The 16,384-nt window shown below is 43.6% G+C and overlaps 1 protein-coding gene across 3 annotated transcripts in view; it reads left to right on the top strand.

The window, feature by feature from the left end:
* The window catches only part of ETV6 (ETS variant transcription factor 6), a 142,459-nt gene extending 126,549 nt beyond the window's left edge, over window positions 1–15,910 (top strand). For all 3 annotated transcript variants that reach the window (XM_075051782.1, XM_075051780.1, XM_075051781.1), the window contains 3 exons: window positions 5,337–5,479; window positions 8,237–8,337; window positions 11,664–15,910. In XM_075051782.1, the coding sequence (XP_074907883.1) occupies window positions 5,337–5,479; window positions 8,237–8,337; window positions 11,664–11,769 (350 nt within the window). In that variant the 3' untranslated portion in view covers window positions 11,770–15,910. The remainder of the gene's footprint in view (window positions 1–5,336; window positions 5,480–8,236; window positions 8,338–11,663) is intronic.
* Window positions 15,911–16,384: the final 474 nt, after the last annotated feature.

Genomic DNA, 16,384 nt, shown 5'->3' with positions numbered 1-16,384 from the left:
CATAACTATAAAAATCCCTCTAGAAGCATTAACTGCAGGAAGAAGGTTGCAGCCATGCCTCTCCATTTGAAGATACAGTTTGCCCTAATTCCAAGCTAATTACATAGTTCAGTCTTGCCCAGTAGTAAGCTGAGAAAATGGTGGGATATAGAAATGCCAGCTTTCAGGAGCTCTGTCACATTGCTGGAGCCATTCACCACCTTCCCACTTTGGCTAGGTTGTTTGACACCACATTGCCTTAAAGCCTTTCAGTCCCAGCTCTCTCCACAGCTAAATCCCTTTACCTGCAGATTGTACGAAGTTCAACCATCTGAGTTCACTTTAAAAAAAAAAAGTACATGTGTGTGTTAGGGGGAAATGTTTCCTTGTGCTACAGAGACATAGTTACTTTCTAAGTAAGCTTATTTTAGCCAAAAGGCAGGAAATTGCAGCATGCCCAAACAATTTAGGTACCAGCCCTGACTCAACTGCCTTATTGAATATCCCACACTTTTAAACTTGCTTGGCCTCAGCAACATCCGTGTGCTTTCTTGCCATTGCTCACTAGGCAACACACACCCTGTGGAGAGTCCCCCATGTGACTACTCCTTTGGAGGCCTTCTAACAGCCGAGGAAGTGATTTAGTGTTCAGGGAGTCATTCACACCATCCAGACTTCTCTCAAACAAGTGATTTACACTTACAAAACAACCATCCACATACAAGTCCTTCTCTCTGTTTCTCCATCCTTCCTGAAAATACATGTAAGTTTCGACCTTCCTGGAGGATGCAACTTTCTGTGTTGTCTTCACCGGCCTTCTGTGGAGCTGCTTCTTTTCCCAGTGGAGAAGCTCCTAGCATCTTCTAGCATTGCCTCTTGGGTTTTCTCCAATTTCATAGGCTTGCAGTCTACTCCAAATGGGCTCTACTATACTCCAAATTCAGTACACTCGCTCAGAGTTATCACGTAGTCTATGACACGTAGCGTCTCTTGTCCTATTAAAGATGGTCTCTACTGGCCTAATAATGGTAGATTACTTAGTTGCTGCTCCTCTGTCAGTCAGGGAGACCCCTCCAGAACCTCATATTTTCTTACCATGCAATCTGTGGAGAAAGAAGCCCAGGGTGTAAATCATTTGTGGTTAAAAACAAAAAAACCCTGAGTGCCTATGCTTAAATTCCTAAAGGTCTCCCATGTGAAACTTGAAAGAAGGCAAACTGATTTAGGTACCCTGCAGACAGCGCTCATACATTTAACTAAATTGTCCTGCCAAGCATCAGCTGCTCCATGATAACTAACAGTGTGCACGCTCATAGCTCTCAGCAGAGGTGAGAAGAAATGCAGTGAGCCTAAATGTTTTCTACTGGTGTTTAAAGCTAATGCTTTTTATTTCCTATTTGCAGTGGCTTGAGATGCAGTTGCCACAGTTGCACTGATGCATGCCAGCTCATTACATTATTGCAACTCAGTCATATATCTAAATTTGCTGATAGGCAACTGTAGCTTTTGAAGACAACTTTTTAAGTGGTTGTAGGAGCCAAACAGAATTTTCAAGAATTTTCAATTTTCTTGTTGAAGCAAACAGAGGTCTAAGATACTTGGGTGGTTGGGTTTTTTTGCAAATTCCACCAGCCTACTAAATACCTCTGCAAGTCTGAGCAGCTCAGTCAGTTTAGAATATGGGATGGGGCCCTTGATCACTTAGGACTTTTCTTGTGAAGATCTCAAGATGCAGATCTGAGTTCTTCTCATTTGAGGAATATTTATATTCAAGCTTAGCCTGAATCCATTCTAAAAATTAAGTGAACAACAAAAAACAAATCTGCACTTGAATCCTACCTCTTCTCAGAGTCTGAAGCTCTGTTGTTAGTCCAATAATTTGCCACCCAGACATCTTGGGCTGAATATTTTGTGTTTTCTTGTTTTGGTGAAGAAGTAGGGGGGGAGTAATGATAGCCAAAGGAAAATAACCAAAGCCATTATGTTCAACTAGAATTCACTTGCTAGCCACACTGAGGTGAACGTGCAGGGCCTGGCACAGTGCAATGCACATTGCATGTGCAGTTCCAGTCAGCTGTCAAGGAGCCATCAGCTCCTTGAAACTCTTCCAGGGGCCACTGTAGAGAGGATATTAGGGGTCTGCCGTCCCCATCAGTAAGATTTGTATTTATACATTTGGAAATTTTCTAGAACATAGTTATGGCAGTATACTACTGATTAAAAATAACATCGCATATTGCAAATAATGAGGTGAAAGTAAAGTTTAGGCTAAATCATATCTCTGCAAAACTGTGAATATTAGCTATAAGTTACTAGAATTGGAGGGTGTCTGCCCAGGGCTGCACGTTCAGGAACATGACAGAGCCTGACATTGACTTGCTTCTGCCAGAGTGCCATCCCTCCAGCTGACCCCAAGGAGGGCCACTGCTTCCAGGACTAGCAGTAGTGGCACAAGCAAAACCAAATGACTGACAGTGGGACGCTGAATTCCTGCAGCACTCTCCCAATGGGGCCATACACAACCAAGCACCCCTGCAACCTTCCAGCACAGTCCGAAAGTGCTAGTTCAACAGACCCACATGTCCTTCCTCTCTTCTCTCAGGTTTCTAATAAATTCCTGCTTTGGCCAAAAAGTGTTTCTTTTTTCCTTGACAAATACCAGCTAAGTGAATGTTTTCTGATTTGAAACTGCTCCCACCAAGACAGACCTCTGTTGCGGATGAGGTGGGGCCAGCCTGAGCCCACCATAGCTGTTGAACCCAGTACTGCCCACTGATGGCCATGGTGAACGACTCACTGCTGACCTAGGGAATCACATCACCTTTACAGTGATTTTAATGAAGGACTGGATGGAAAGAAAGCATGGAGATCTTTGGGGAAAGCTGCTCTAAAAAAGTGAATTCAGCATCAACCGTTGACCTAGACTATGCAGGTTTTGTTGTTAAATTATCACAGATTACACAGGATAATGAAAAAAAGAAAGGGTAGTTTTTGGAATGCAGCCGTATTACCAGCTCTGATCAACTGCTAAAATATGCCCTGGGGAGTCAGAGCTAGAGGAATCGAAAGAAAAGGAAAATAAAAAAAAAGACGGTTGAAGTTTTTGTTGGTTTGGGTTTTTTTAAATTAAGATTCTTGCACTAAAAAATCATTTTCTATATAGCCTTTCACTGAAAGAGTTCTGGAATGAATTGTACATGTGTCAAGGAACCACTTACATGGGCCCTTACTACGCTATTATCTGAGCACCTCCCACATTATTAAAAGGCACAAACCAGTAGAGCAATATAATCTCCCTTCCCTTGTTCCTTATAAATGAAGTCTAGAAAAGAAGGTTTTTTTCTAGCATATGTGTGTCTAAGAGACTAAATGTGTGTGTGTGAAAAATTATTGAAAGAAAGGTGATGGAAGAACTGGGTTTTGTGAATTTGTGAGAGGAAAGATGACAGAAATTAAAGTGGTAGCCTGAGACTTTCAATTTCACGCTTTCCTACAGACCTCCCACGTAGTCCAGGGGAAGTCACTTGTGCCCAGAGCCGCACAAGGGGTTAGCCGCAGCAGTGTTTGGCATCGTAGCATTTAATTGCAGCCAGCTACCTGCTTGGTATCCGCAGCCATGGGATAGGCGGCTGGGCTATGTATGCCACTTGGGGCAGGGGGACAGGGGAGGGAAGGCTTTTCTGCATGTGCGTGCCAAGAAGGGACGTGTCTAGGCTAGTCCTTGGCAAATGCATGTGAAGGAGAATTATTTTCTGTCTTGGTCCCAGCTACAGGTACCTTATTCTGGGTGAGAGGGAGGAAGCTATCACTGAACAACATTTGCATCCATGATTGAAAAAAATGGAAACTGGTTTAATTTTTTAGATTAAAACCCAGAAAAATTTCAAATGGGAATGGGCATCTTCTCTGTGAAAAATGTTAATGAAAATAAGGTTTTTCCAACCAAAAAATCTGACTGCCTGTTTCGTTTCACATTCCTTCTCTTGTAGATGTCACAGATTAGGTGACCATTGGGGTAGGTTTCAGATAGAATGGAAACCTGCAATTTTTGCCAGATGTCACCTCTTCAAAATGCACTGCTTTGTTCTCCATAGGACTGGTAGGGAGAGTCTATATTGAGGGCACTGGCAAACTAAGCTCTGGTTTTAGAGATAGAACAGGTTTCAGAGATACTCTTTACAGTTTGAAAATGGGAAATACCATCAGTAATGTTAATATCTAACCATTTCAGGTGTGCTCATTAAATGTGTTATCCCTTTTCAAAAAGCATTTTATATTCTCATCCTGAACGTGTCATCATCGCCATTGTTAACATGTACCAACCCCAGACAGACAGGCAGGAATAGAAAGACAGGCTGACAAGAATCCATTTTAGCACCTAGAGGCTAGATGTCTTTGGTTGCCTGCCCTTTAACCACTCTTAACAAGCCATCTCTCAGAGACTGGGTTTGCTTTCAAAGTAAAATGCAACTGTACGGCCATCCTAGGGATCTGGACAGTTGAGCTATAAAACCCCTGTTGTTTCTGACAGCAGCAGAACCCCCAGCTCTGTGCAATTCACTTTCCATATTTCATAGTTGCCTGTTATTATGCTGTGCTGCGCGCACACACATTGCAAGCAGGAAGTAGGAGCAGCTCAGCTCTTGGCTTCCTCGGTCTCAAGAGACTGCCATGAAACTGAAAAACACTAAACTAAAACCTAAGTATCTGTTAGACCTTTAATTAGCGACCTAAGGAGTGTTTGCCAAGAGGAAATTTGAATTCAATTATCCAAATAGAAAGTATTTAACCTCTCAATAGCACTCAAGTAATTATAATACTTGGTTGGGTTTTTTTTCCAGGAACCTTAAAAAATAAAACAAAAAGCAAATTCAAGAATGGTAGAAGGTGTCAATTTTATATCACATGGAATATACAAAGGAAAGCTGTAACATTGCCCATGCTTTAGACCCCTCATGTTAGCACAGAAAGGGGCAGCCTTCAGCAGGGAGAGCAGGTTACAGGATTCTTGATTTCTCCACTGAAACAGCCAGCAACAGCATCAGGACCAACAGTGGTAGTTTTACGTGCATCAGTACAACAATAAACACACAACTAAGATCAGCAGGTCATCTCACACAGCTTTTAATGTGATCAAGATGCTCAGTCAGTGTCAGAAGGACTAGGATGCATCAGAAGAGGCTGTATATTCCAGTACATTTTGCAAACATTAGTCAATACCAAGCCATTTGCATTTCAGATTGTAGCAGCTGTTTCAGCCTGATCCCAACTGTCCTTTCGCTACACATCCACCCAAAAGAGTCCAGAATTAACCCCAAGGAAAAAAAGTCACTATTTTCTTGCTCCTCTCTCCACAGACTGTAGGTTGCTTTGGGATTATGTTTATCAGCTGCTTTCTGACAGCCGGTACGAAAATTTCATCCGATGGGAAGATAAGGAATCCAAAATATTTCGGATAGTGGATCCCAACGGGCTGGCCCGGCTGTGGGGAAACCACAAGGTAAGGAAGCAATGCAGTTTTCCTCCTGCGGCACTTCACTTCTTGTAGCTTCACAGGATTCACTTATAAACGGGGGAAAGGAAGAAAGCATGTGCATATAAACTACTGCTGGAAAGTTGTAATCTTTCATTCTAAGCACATTAGAAATATAAAGCATCCAGCCTCAAGCACTAAAACCTATCCTTCATGTAGAGAACCTGTTGGTTTGGTTTAAAGGCATTGAGTTATAAATGCATTTAATTATAAAATTACAAGGAGCGCAAGAATTAACGGTCCTTCTCTCTTGCGGCATCTCATTTCTTCCCAAAACCTGATGCTTAAGGATGTTCTGGTTAGATGTGGTCTACAAGGAGCTGTATACCACATCTCAGCAGGAGCTTTCTGTCTGTGTTCCTGTCTGCACCAACATTCAGATTTCACACGCTGTCCTGTGACAGACACCAAATGCTGCAGGATTATGTATTTCCTTTTAAGAGGGTAATTTTTGCAGTTTGGGGCTGAGTATGTATAGATATATCTATATGAGTATATGCATATGAGTATATTCATATGAATATATGAGTAGCCAGCATGGATTTACAAAAGGGAAATGATGCATGACCACCATGATATCCATCTACGATGAAATGATTAGCTTGGTGGATGCGGGGAGAACGGTGGATGTAGCTTATCTTGATTTTAGAAAGGCTTTTCAGACTGTCTCGCATAATATCCTCATAGACAAACTAATTAAGTATGACCTAAACAAGAACATAGTGAGGTAGACTGAAAACTAGCTGAACTGCTGGGCTGAAAAGATAGTGATCAATGACACAAAATCCAGTCGCTAGTGATGTTACTCTGGGGATTGATTCTGGGGCCAATACTGTTTAACATGTTCATTATGACCTGGATGATGGGACAGAGCACACCCTCGGCAAGTTCTCAGATAATACAAAACTGGGAGGAGTGGCTGATACACCAGAGAGGGTTGTGCTGCCATCCAGAGGGACCTGGACATGGTGGAGAAATGGGCTAATGGGAATTTCATGAAACTTAACAAGGGGCAATGTAAAGTCCTCCACCTGGGGAGGAATGATCTTGGGAAGCGAGGGACTTTACATGGCCCCTTGTTACGTTTCATGAGACCCCAGCTGTGGGACTGTTTTACTAGGAAGATGGTCAGACAGTAGAGCAGGTTGCCCAGAGGAGACTGTGGACCCAACTGCACACAGTCCTAGGCAGCCATCTCTGGTTGACCCTGCTTTGAGCAGAGGGGCTGGACCAGGTGATCTCCAGAGGTGCCTTCTGACCTCAACCATTCTGTGATTCTGTATATGAGTATACATGGGCTATAATCTTGATAAGGTCAAGATCTTCTCATGTGACTCATTGCTTACAAGAGCATCTGTCTTGGAGGTCTTGGGCTGCAACACTGGGAATGGCGAGTTCTGCCCTTACCCAACCTCCATGCTAATAATCGGGCCTTGCCATCACGTCTCACGTTGGGTGTCTAAAACTGAAGATACTTGGGAAACACAGTGGCCTTTTAGCATATAAGAAATTGAAAAAGCACACATCGTGTTTCAGGGGGCTTCCCGATGAGCATAGTCTAGATTTTGCAGGGAAAACATTGTCATTGTTAGTGTTTAATTGCCACAGGAGCTCTTTATGCGGCCTTCCTTAGCAGAGCTGTTGCAGTCAGGGCAAGCAGAGGAGGTCTGCTCTTAGGGGGCATTTTAGACAGGCAGATCAGTCTCATTTAATAAAGCCAGGTCAACACTACAGCCTTCTGCCTGATATTGGACTGACAGAGCTGCGCCAAGCCAAACTCCTAACGTGGAGGCTCAGAGAGCAAAAGCATGCTTCTACTAGTTTGGCATGTTTTGCCCATGGCAAGGCGGCTGCTTTATACTCGTGCAAACACAGCTTTGCCAGTATAGTTGTCTCTCTGCTGGGAGTTTCTTTGCCAGCATAGTAACCAGTGCTCCTTGTACCAGAAAAATGCTCTTCATGTAGACGTAGCCTAAGGGACTGATCCTGCTATCCCAAGTCAGTACTATGGGGCTGCCCACATACAGCTCTGCCAGTGCCCATCAATTCTGCCTTGTGACACTCAGCTTCAGCAGGGCCATACCTCCGTCACCCTGCAATGCTCTGGCTATGGCCTTTGGGGTCAGCAACTCCCAGAATGAAGCGAAGGCTCTGTCATAGGAGCAGATCTACAACCTAACGGGCTTCTTGATTTACACCTGTATAACAAGAGGACAAACGGGTTCTCAATCTCCACAGTGCTCTGTAAGCATTAACTAGTTAATGGAGGGGGATCCCAGAGGAACAGTGCTCTTAGCAGGGATTGCTGACAGATTCAGTCTATTAGCCACTGTTCTTGCGCTTTTACAAAAAGTGGTTTCATTAAGAACAGGCCTGTCACATCCCACTTGACATGAGCATCTCCCTCCATCTGATGTCTCCTCTTGTGGTTGATGAAACCTTTTGTTATCTATGATCCAAGAAACTGTAGAAAAACCTCAGTTGGAATTTTTGTTAGACTTTCTTGCTTAAATTGCCCTGAATGAAGAGACCCATAAAAATTTGGTGATGAGGGCTGGAGGGGCAGGATGGGCCTGCAAACAGCAGAAGAGTGGAACATGTAATTTCTTGAACTGACTTGGTTACTTTAGCTTGCTGTGATAGTTCTGCAACTCCTTTGGGGGCTTAGGAAGGTTTTAATGAATCATCTCACCACGTTTTTCCTTTTTCTTTTGAAAAAAACAGAACAGAACAAATATGACTTACGAGAAAATGTCCAGAGCCCTACGCCACTACTACAAACTAAATATTATCCGGAAGGAGCCAGGACAAAGGCTTTTGTTCAGGTAATTTTTTCTTTTCTTTGCCATTCCTTTCTACAATTAGTTTTTGAAGACGGAGGATGGAATCCTGTGTGGGATACTTCATTGGCACAGCTATGACACAGGTGACAATGGGCATACATTTGCAAAGGCTGTCTAGACCAGTGCTTCCCAGCTTTCAAGGCAACTGCACCAATTTACAAAAATACAGGCCTGTTTCAATGACCAGTGGAGTCAATAGAAGTCTTTTCACTCACTTCAAGTAGGCTGTGCCATTGTTTAAGACCTTAGCTAAATGATACATGATCTCAGCCTAACTGCTGGAAAACACACTCCAAATTGACTTCTCAAACATAGCTGCCAGTGAAAGCCAAGCAGGGATCAGGCATTTCCTCAAGTGTATCAGCATCACAGAAGAGAAGTGCTGATGACTATGTCTTCAGTGGTGCTGCCTTCAAGGAAGAGAGGGACCTGCAAGAGCTGTTCATAAAACCTAACGCATTGGATTGGATGATACAACCAAGAATTTAGGAAATAGTGTGCCTGAAACAGTGTTAAAGCAGGGAGCTACTTGTACAAGCTTGATTGCGGCTGGCAGAGAGCAAGAGCACTCCAGTTCTCTTCAGACAAGACCAGCGAATCCTAGTGCATATGTCTGACCCACAGAGCGCTGAACTTAGACCAAAGACTGCTTTGATGTCAGTGGTCTGGATCTAGTAATGTGCTTGGAAATGATATCAATAGGAAGGCAGTCTTGGAGTTTGTTTTCTTAAATAGCTAACAGAACTGCATTAGCACTCAAACTATCTACAGCTGAAAAGGTTTCTGTGGAATGTCTTGTTTATGTCAGCTCTTAGAAGGAGACTTAGATGGGGGAAGGAGAGTGAAGGGAAGAAGGAATCAAAGGCAAAATCAACTCCGTGGTTTTAAATTTTTTTTTGCGGAAAGTTAAAGCAAGGTTGCTCCATCAGCAGCAGTACCAAGGGAACCTGGATTGCTATGGCCTTGTGTGAAGACTGGACTGCCCCGGGAGAATTCTTTGATGCTGAACAGTGAATGTGCTTATCTTGGAGCCTCTCCTTCAGTGGGGGCACAAACAAAACAGGAGTCCATCTCTTCTCAACCAGGCTGCCTATTTTTTCAAAACTGTACAAACTCAGTACCCTTGGAGACCTCAGTTCCTCTGTCAGACTTGCCCAAAATTGACCAACAGATTCAAAGGTCACCAGGGAGCATAAAACATGAGCATATAAACCTCATTTCCTTCGGAAACTAGAAAAAAACACAACAAAGCATTTTTTGCACAATTCCCAATAAAAACTTATTGATGTTGTTTTCTTAGACCTATTTATATCTGAAGAGAAAAAGAACAGCTGCAAAAAATCAAGCCATTAATGTGCCTTTCTTGGCTATTTCTTGCAAGCACAGAAATAATAGAAAATGTGACTTTATAAGTAACATGCAGGCAGTTGTCATCTGCAGATATCTGTACAGACCTTTAAGTAAAATGGAGTCAGAGATGGATTTCTAATAGGTTGCCTGAGAGTCTTCTGCAACAAAAGAGGTCACAGATACTGTTTCTTCATTAGCTTGTAGTTCTGGGTCGTTTTTTGAAATTTAATCAAATGCTATTACAAAACCCATGCTTTGAGTTCCTTGACTTAAAACACAGAAAGAATACCCAAAGTACTGTCGTACAGTTCACATCAGCCCATTTCCCACCTGGTTTAGGAAGCAGAGCAGAGAGAAGGTAGGGAGAGCAGTGGGATCACTCTCTGTTTTGATTTCATCCTCATGCAAGACCAACAAGACAAGCACAGGGTTTAAATCAGGGCACAGTCTGGCCCGTAGGCTTTGGTGCGTCTTCACTGTGTAGCCAGGGACTGATTCACCACTTCTGTATGCTAGTTTTTCACCGCCGTAACACCATTTATATCAGCAGCGTTCTTCCAGCATACAAATGGGAGTGACACAGCAGTGAGTCACAGCTCTTTTTTTTTTTTTTTTTTTTCCCTAAATGCATATGTGCACATGATTTCCAAAATTAGAAGGGGTGGCAAAAGGTTAGTTCCAGGCTGTGCAATGCGTTTGCTGGGAGACTTCAGATTTTTCAGACAGAAAGCCCTCAGCTCTATAACCTCAGAGGCAGAAGAGGAGGCAAGTCTTGCCCATTAGCTCCAGCAGTGATTTTTCTGGGTCAATGACAGTAACAAGGCTCCTGTCAGTTGGTTTTGTTTTCACTGGGGTAAGGATACTGAGTATATCATCAACCTGAAATAAAATCAGCTCCTCTGATTAACACATATTGTACTGCTGAATGTTAGCCAGTACATCATTAATGAAAGACTGTAAAATTCTGTAACATTTCCAGCATAAACATCTTTCATCCTAATTTCTCCAGAAGTACTTATGAGTTAGGAAAGTGATTTGTGTTTAAACTAGGGTTTCATCCTTCCTGTGCCACTCTCTCTTCCTACGCCATTAAATTCAGAAAGAAAAAGCAGAGCTTTTCTGTGCTATCTCTGTGCAGTAGTACACAAAAGCATCCTGGCAAAGATCAAGACTGCAGACTTGATCTGCAGGCTGGTGGATGTCCTTTCCCATTTCCTACTGCTGCCATGCCTCCCCAGAGGCAGTTTCTGTTTCTAGCCCCCTGCAGACTTACTGCATCAAAACATTAGTGCTGGGAGCCATGGCATTCATTTACAGAGGATGCTGCTTCATTACAATTACACTTGCTACAATCACACAGGAAAAGACAGTCTTCGCTCACAGTTCCCTAGCCCAAAAGCTTTTGCTTTCAGGGCTTTTTCCATTTCCCAGAACTTGTTCTGACTTGGTCCTTGGCTTTTTCCACCACTGTTCCTTTGGTGTTTCATATTCCTCTTCACTCACCTACACACAAGCCTGCACAAACCAGTAGCCCTCTGTCTCTCCATGCCTTGCAACTGCTTTTGCTTTGAAATATGCTGCCCATAAACGTTTTTAATGTTTCTGTCACCAGACACCATAAATGAGTGTACCTGTGGCATACCCTCATCCTACATGACAACAGCAAACAATATGAGGGGGGAGAAGAAGTAAATACTGTTCTTTGGAAAAGGCTATGGGCTTTGGTTCAGATTTGGACTTTCAAAGAGCAGGGGTAAATGCCTGTGATTTTTTTGGTTTCCTTTCAAGGTATGGAGGAGGGAAGACACCAGTAGGCTGGGGAGAAGCTGGGGAATACTAAGCTTTGGGAGGATACAGCAAAGATGATTTGGGGAGCTGTAGAGCTTGGGGGCCTCAATGTCTTGATGAAGGTAAAAGCTGAGACCACTGGGAAATACGCTTGTTTCTCTGTTTTGCAGGTTCATGAAGACCCCAGATGAGATTATGAGTGGCCGAACAGACCGCCTCGAGCACCTTGAATCCCAGGAACTGGATGAACAAATATACCAAGAAGATGAGTGCTGAAGGGAACTGGTGCACCGCCTCTGTGGGTCCATGGGAGAAACATCTGCCCAGATGGCTGGCACAGTTTGGGAGGGGAAGCAACAACACAGAAGCAGTACTTGGGGTTGCCGCTTAGCTTGAAGACCATGCAGGACCTGAAGCACCTTAACAAAACAAACTAACAGGCAGAAGTGGTGCTGGCAGAAAATTAAAGGGGAGAAAGCCTGGACTTATGCACTACTTCATTGTTCCTACAAAGTCTCCCTTGAGTTCTTTCTTTCTTTTTGGTTTGTTTCAGTTTTGGGGGTTTTTTGTTGTTTTTTTTCCCTAATAAACATGCAGTTCGACTTTCCTTATCTCACATAGGACAAGACGTCAGATTATGCTTTTTTTTTGGAAGGCTTTCCTATGGAAATAGAGCGCTCATTTTCTGTGCAAGTCTCATGACATAACACCGCATAAAACAATAGCATCACAGAAGGGATTTGCTCAAAGGTTCCAGTTTGCTTGGATCAATTTACATGTGCTGCCACTGGGAAAAGTGTTGAAGCTACCAAAAGAATTTACCACACATATCTGTCAAATGAAGAGGAGTCACCCTTCACGTGTGGGCTGGGATACCATCCCAAAACAGCTTGGGCTCACAACGAGTCCTGCGAGTGGCTATTAACTGCTGGAATATGGACCAAAACCAATCACCTAAGTGCTCCAGGGAGGAGAAAAATAAATGTGACAAACCTCTGCAATAGACTGATGTTGACGTTTTCCCTCCCTCTAGCAAAGAAGTGATAGAATGGAGCGGGGGGGGAGGGAGGGCGGGGATAAATACATATATATGTGTATATATATGTAAACATTTCATATATATATGTATATATATGTAATCCCCACAATATATCCACAATGCAGAATTTCAGCTCAAAGCTTTCTATAAAAAACAAAGGCTGAAGGATCTGTAATTACAAAAGGGAGGAGTGTTTCTTATACCTTCTAGCAAGTTTGGGGTGAAAGGTGAAGGACTGTTCCTTACGTGGTAGGGAGAAAGCAAAGGGACCCATCACATGGTTTGTATTACTCAGAAACCTCTCCAGGATCATTTTGTGCTGCTGGAAAGGTAGATGATTCACCAGTCTGAAAACTGATGGTAGAGAACTAGAGACCAAATAGCTATACTTATATCTTGTAATTGATTTTGGCTTTGTTTTGGGATTTGTTTTTTTTATGCCTCCCACTACGTTCCCCACCCCACAGCTCTGCCATCAAGGGAGCTTGACTCAGCTTGCCCGTTTTTAACATGATTTAAAAGACAAGAAAAAAAGAAACCCAACAGCTGTGTTGCTTTCTTGGTTTTTTGGTTTTGTTCTGGTTGCAAGGTGCCTCATTTTTCACACCCCCGATTTGGTTTGCTGCACTGAGGGTGCTTTGCATGAGGCAAAGAGCTATGCCTAGTTTGGTCGCAGGAAGCTCATCAGTCCTTGATGCCCAATATGAGAGAAACTACTGGCCTTTTTCATTTCACATTGCTTGGGCCACCATGACAGGAGGCTGTGATGTCCAGGCATCCAGCAATCCATCATCAGTGGTCCTTTGAATGGAAGGAAGATCTAGCAGCAGAAATGATACTTGCAAAGGGAGCAGATGTGTAGAGAAACTGTGCAGGAATCATATGGTGTCTGGAAGAAAGCACTTCCACACCAGTTCATTAAAACAGAAAACCTCTTTTATGGGACCATGCATACTAGAAATGGAAAAAATCAGTGGGCTAATCTAATCTGTTTCAACCAAAACCCAAGGTACATTCCCATGATAGAGCTTTTATCAGCTATTAAACCAACACAACATTTGATCTTACCACATGTTTAACACAAGGGTTAATCTATCCAGGAAAAAATGGCACTTGGCAATGAATAGTGTCCCCTGTGTTTAAACAGAGATAGTCCAATCTCACAAAAGACTCAATGTTGAGTCACAGGTCATAGAAGGAGCAGCTTTGTTAAGGGTATAGATAGGCATCATACAAAGAGGAGAGATTTTTCAGAGTCACTATCTGATGGGGAGCGACAGGGCACACGTTTCTCCCTAATCTTTTCCCAGCCACATTTTTTTATTAAATTATAATCAATATGTTACACGTCCCAGCACACCACATACTTGACTTTCTGCCTCAAAAGAAATGATGCGGGAGTGTGTACCAGAAAGATGAGCAGACAACCTGTCACCTGTCTCTGCCGTGACTCTGAAGTCCTTGAAGTTCAGGAGGTGTGAGATTGGGAGACACTGAGGGACTTCAGTGGTCACAGATCTGAAACCAAATGTCCCTTCAAACCAAGGGGCCAGGGAGTTACTCTGCTGTGTCACCCTGCTCAAGGGCACCCACGTTGTGGTCATGTCTCAGGAGCTGGGGTGAATAGGTAAATATGAATGGCAGATGACGCATGAGCAGAAGTATCAATGTGAAGAAAGGCTTTTCCTTGTTTCTTAGGGTAGAAAGAAACCAAGTTTATGCAGAGAACGATTCATATCCTTTACTGCTCTGGCTGTGACAACTCCATAACTGCATTATTTTCTTTTGCCTGCTGCAGCTACTGTTACGAGATGGTGAGGGGGGGGAAAAAAAAAAGCCAAACGATGGGGACCTTGTATATAAAGTGCTCAGGTGAGCCACAGGTTTTTGTCACAGCCAAGGTGCGCACTGCAAAATACAGAGAACAATAGACAATCCACCAGTATAAGCCCATACGCTCACTGTGTATGCTAGCAAAGTTCATCCTCAGCACGGGGTATGACAGGAAAAAGCAAGGAATCCTGAAATCTCATATGTTGTCCTGTGGGGAAGTTTTGTAGAGGAAATGTTCACTTTTACCAAAACCACAATCACTTTAACCTGCAGAATCTAAGTAAAAGGGGGGAAAAAATATTTGGTGGCTGTTGGAAACTCTTCCAGCTCACACGTAAAGGACATCTTAAGACAACTTCTTCACAACCACAGAGAAGAAGTTCTCTCAAGGTTGATGCTAGCTGGAATGAAGATAGCCTTTGAACCTGGAGCAGGCTGATCCCACAGAGGCCGTTCCTGGCTGGTGCTGTCCCCGGCCTCCTGCCAGGTCTGCGTGGTGCAGCAGTGAGCGGTGTGGGTGACACTGCAGCTGCCAGAACTGCAGGGGCTTGGGACCTGTTGTGGGAGCTGCAGGAGTTGAGCTGCTCTTGGGGTCTTGGAAGCAAGTTTACCAGCTATGACTAAAACTAAAAAAAATAACACCAGGCTAGAGCAGCTGCAGTAGACAGATTCCCTTCTACCTCACATCCAAATGGCAGATACCTGGAGTGCAAACACAGCATTAACATCCTGAGCTACAGGAACACTCGGCTGCCCGTCTGGGCTAGCAAAGGTAACACTCTTTCCACCAACCCTGACACCCACCTTCCCTCCCCAGTTTCTGATCTCCCAGTGTAGAATTTGCCAGCAGCAAAGCAGCTGAACTTTCTGCCTTTGCCACCAAAGCAAGTGGGAAAAGGGCGAAAGAGTCTCAGCCTTGGAGACAGGCAAAAGCCGTCTGGACATAGTCCCGGGCAACTGGCCCTGGGTAGCCCTGCTTGAGCAGGTTGGGGGGGGGGTTGGACCAGATGACCTCCAGAGGTCCCTGCCAACCTCAACACCCAGCAAAGCATCTTCACACTGTCCAGTTAAGTGGGACCTTCATTGCCGTCAGCTTGCTACAAGCCTGAACAAGCGACAAGCCTGTCAGGTAGGACAGGCTGCAGTTCCACAGCAGAACATTTTCTTGATTTAAGTTTGAAACCTTTTGACTGCCTCTCCATCCAAAGAACACTACTGGGGCCCTTTCTGTGAACACTAAGTCGCTGCCGCCCTCCCCAGATTTCAAACTCTGCGCATGCATTCTCCAGATCTTTTTGTCAGACTGCAACCGTGTGCAAATCCAGAATGCATCAGTTCAAGGTCTGTTTTTTTAAATAAAATTCTAGTCTGTTTTTATTGATGATGGCTTTTTGGTTTTTTAAGGTGTGGGGCTAAGGGACTGAATCAAATGAATGTAACAAAACAAAAACAAACAAAAAAGCCTATTCTCAGGGCCAGTGAGTTGCAAATAATTTTTAAAATGCCTGTAATTACATCATCTCAATAAAAAAATTTAATATAAAAGTGGGAATGCCAAATTTTCTTGGTGCAATCATTGCTACAAGGTCCTTTCTTTTTAAAAACTATCGTACCCAAGTATCTGCAGCACATAGCAGCTGTTTTCTATCACGAAAAGAAACCTGCAGGCTTCCCATGCCCAAACGTGCGAACAGTGCCTGGATCTTCCCTGGGAAGCGTTGTTCGGAGAAGTTAAGACTGTCCCTTGGAATATTTCCTTTGCTGCCTGCCCTGAGAGATGAGCAAAGCACCTCACTAGTGCTTAGGTGGGTGTGCCTGGTTTTCCTTCCTTTTCTTGGAGAGAATATAGAAGCAAAAACACAAAAATGAGGTGGTGTGCTGACTGTTGCATCTTTTTTATCCTGCTAAACAGGCCAGGTCAAGGAGTTTGAGAGCGAGAGGTTTTCCTGTAGTGTTCATCTTTGCAAACCGGCCTAGAAACGCTGCCGTTAATATGCTGCCCTTCCAGCACAGGGGGGA

This window comes from Buteo buteo, chromosome 19 (genome assembly GCF_964188355.1).
Source record: "Buteo buteo chromosome 19, bButBut1.hap1.1, whole genome shotgun sequence".
NCBI lineage: Eukaryota > Metazoa > Chordata > Aves > Accipitriformes > Accipitridae > Buteo > Buteo buteo.
The sequence above is the reverse complement of the archived record's forward strand: the minus strand, read 5'-3'. Positions and strand labels throughout refer to the sequence as shown.